The sequence below is a fragment of the Verticillium alfalfae genome, genomic scaffold (genome assembly GCF_000150825.1).
Source record: "Verticillium alfalfae VaMs.102 supercont1.2 genomic scaffold, whole genome shotgun sequence".
NCBI classification, from domain to species: domain Eukaryota; kingdom Fungi; phylum Ascomycota; class Sordariomycetes; order Glomerellales; family Plectosphaerellaceae; genus Verticillium; species Verticillium alfalfae.
Window position 1 is genome coordinate 3227374 of NW_003315037.1, and position 2455 is coordinate 3229828.

At 52.0% G+C, this 2455-nt stretch overlaps 1 protein-coding gene across 1 annotated transcript in view; it reads right to left on the reverse strand.

The window, feature by feature from the left end:
* Nucleotides 1–2256: 2256 nt before the first annotated feature.
* Nucleotides 2257–2455, reverse strand: part of VDBG_02458 (FDD123) — a gene marked incomplete at both ends in the record, with an annotated part of 1006 nt that continues 807 nt past the window's right edge. Inside the window, one exon of the mRNA XM_003008224.1 lies at nt 2257–2358. Coding sequence (XP_003008270.1) covers nt 2257–2358 — 102 coding nt within the window. The remainder of the gene's footprint in view (nt 2359–2455) is intronic.

The following is a 2455-nucleotide window of genomic DNA, read 5'->3' on the forward strand; positions in this document are numbered from 1 at the left end:
CCATGGGCTTGCTGTCGATGTGTGCATGAAGGATAGCAGGCTAGTGAAAGCCCTGGAGCAAATGCTCCTTTCCACTCATCTCCTGGTGTGCTCGCCGGAGCGCAGTTCGGTTATGTTTCTCAAGCCATGAGGCTGCTCATGCAAGACACGTTCAGCCGTGTTCATGGAACAAAAGCTTACAGGCCAGCCACGACGACGGCTCATCTGCGAAGAGTGGTGTCAGGGTTGAGTGAACGTGGCATAGCCTGCATATCGCCATAACCATCGGCGCTGACGTCGCATCCCGGGCTGCATCAGATGGCTTCGAAGCGAGTGAATTGTGAGGAATGTGTCGCCTGCACGACAGCACACCTCTTCTCAGGTACGTTGCGAAAAACAGAGCCTTGGCGTCCGGCTGCCCCCAGCCACTTTCGTCTGGGGGCTTGTTTTCACGGATGAGAATTGACAAATTTCAAAATTTAAGATCTCGATCGCGATTCCAATCCCAATCGTGACACAACATCCCCGCACACCCACCCTCGCCTACTGTTCGGTCTTGAACTCAATCTCGCAGAAGAATGCATGTACTTTAAATGTGGCAACTATAGAAACGACTGCGTGTGTCTGTGCATCTGTTTTAAATGAGTGTCGATAAAAGAACGTGCTTTCTGCTTTATTCTGGAAGCTCACTTGTGGGTTGCCAAATCACCTACTTCTGACACAGATGCTGGAGTATGGGAATTAGTAGCGACTTTGTCACTGCTCATGGTGAACCAGAAGCTGATCCATGTTCTACCCACGCTAAGGTCATCTCATGCCGCCATCGCTTGTTACGGGCATGTTGTTGATATCTGGTCAACGCATCATTCCCAGGAGCCTCATCTAACGGCTCTGAATGCCGGTCGTTACGCAGACAGCGCACAATGACAACCCGAGGGTTACTGTACCTGCGCAACATGTGGGTAACGATATCTCAAGTCCCCTCCACCATCGCCTGAAGGTCCATGTTTCTATCTTCGTCATTTCGTCTGCCTCTTCCGACAGGCACATACAGGCTCGCTACCAGGCCAATTTGGCCTCCGGAGCAAACCTGATCTCCGTCCATATCCAAGGTGCCGCACCCGGCTTGCCGTCGCCGAGCCTAAGAATGATGCCGCTTGTTGAAGGCTGGGTCATGAATTTGACAAGACACCCTCTCCGACGGATCTTGTCAAAGAAGCGAGACGCTCCCTGGTCGAGGGCTCGCTGAAGGAATGACTTTGCCTTCTCATAGCGCCACAACATACCGGTCATCACAGCGACTTTGTTATGGTGTTCCATCGTATCCAGCCGGCCAAAGTCCTCGTAGCAGTTGCAACATGCTGAGATCAGCATGGCTTCGGCCCATCAAGTGCTACCCAAGGATTGAACGGAGGATGGTCTCCTTGAACTCTACCCACATATTGGGCTATGCGCCAGGCCGAAGCAAGATCTCCATCGCCCCGATCCCACTGCTTTCGTGGCCTTTTGAAGTGATATCGAGTCCATGCCGACTGAACAAAGGCCTTATGTAGCACAACACTCGCGTCAACGTTGTCGCCTCTCGCTACGAGCAGTTCCATCAGTTGGTCATGTTCCCTCACCCGTTCTTCAACATTGGCTGAGGGCCGCTCGCACGTAGCATAGGCTGTTTGAACCTTGTCATCGTTTCCTGCAACACATAACATGTGGGTGGAGGTTGTTTATGAGGCCGTAGTACATTCGGCGGGAAACGTGGGTCAGGGAGGCCCTGTCCACCAACCATACATGAACCCGCAACTCTTGCTGCTGACTGGAGCGGTCTACTAGAGATCTCTGTCTCATTCCGGTAGATATAAGATTCTTCATCTACCAGAAATTTGATCATGGGGAGAAAAAGGTCCTTGCCACATGCACATTGATTCAGAAGTAACACGATGTACACAATACCGTCTGGGAGGGAACTTGGATTGATCGAAGGCACCGTAGTGGTCTGTCACTGAATGCCCACCCCTTCAGCTTTAGCGAGTCTACGAAGGGCTGTGTGCGAAACAAAGAAGGGCAGAAGACAATGGCTGCGTTATTATCTTGCCGACGGGCCTATTTATTGGTTTCCGGTTGATGAGATGTACCTCACATTTAGATTTCGCAAATCGGAGGTAACATATAGGACATGCCTGGATAGGTGGGCAGAAGCTAACTAATACAGTGCATCTTTTCATTTCTTCAAAGAGCCACATGTCGTCGAGAAGAAAACCAAGAACATCCTTGCAAGCACACTCAAACATGGGGCTCATTACCCGAGGAACCGTTCGTGGGTGCCAGGCTGCCGTGATGACCTCCATGGTGCACCCTGTCCTCGCTTCGCTTGGCCGTGCCTGGCTCGCGAATGTGCAGGCCTAAAGCGCCGGGTCGATGTTGCGGTGGCCCAAGAGGAGCAGAAAGCCGAGACAGGGTTTGGCGATCACCGTCGAGGATG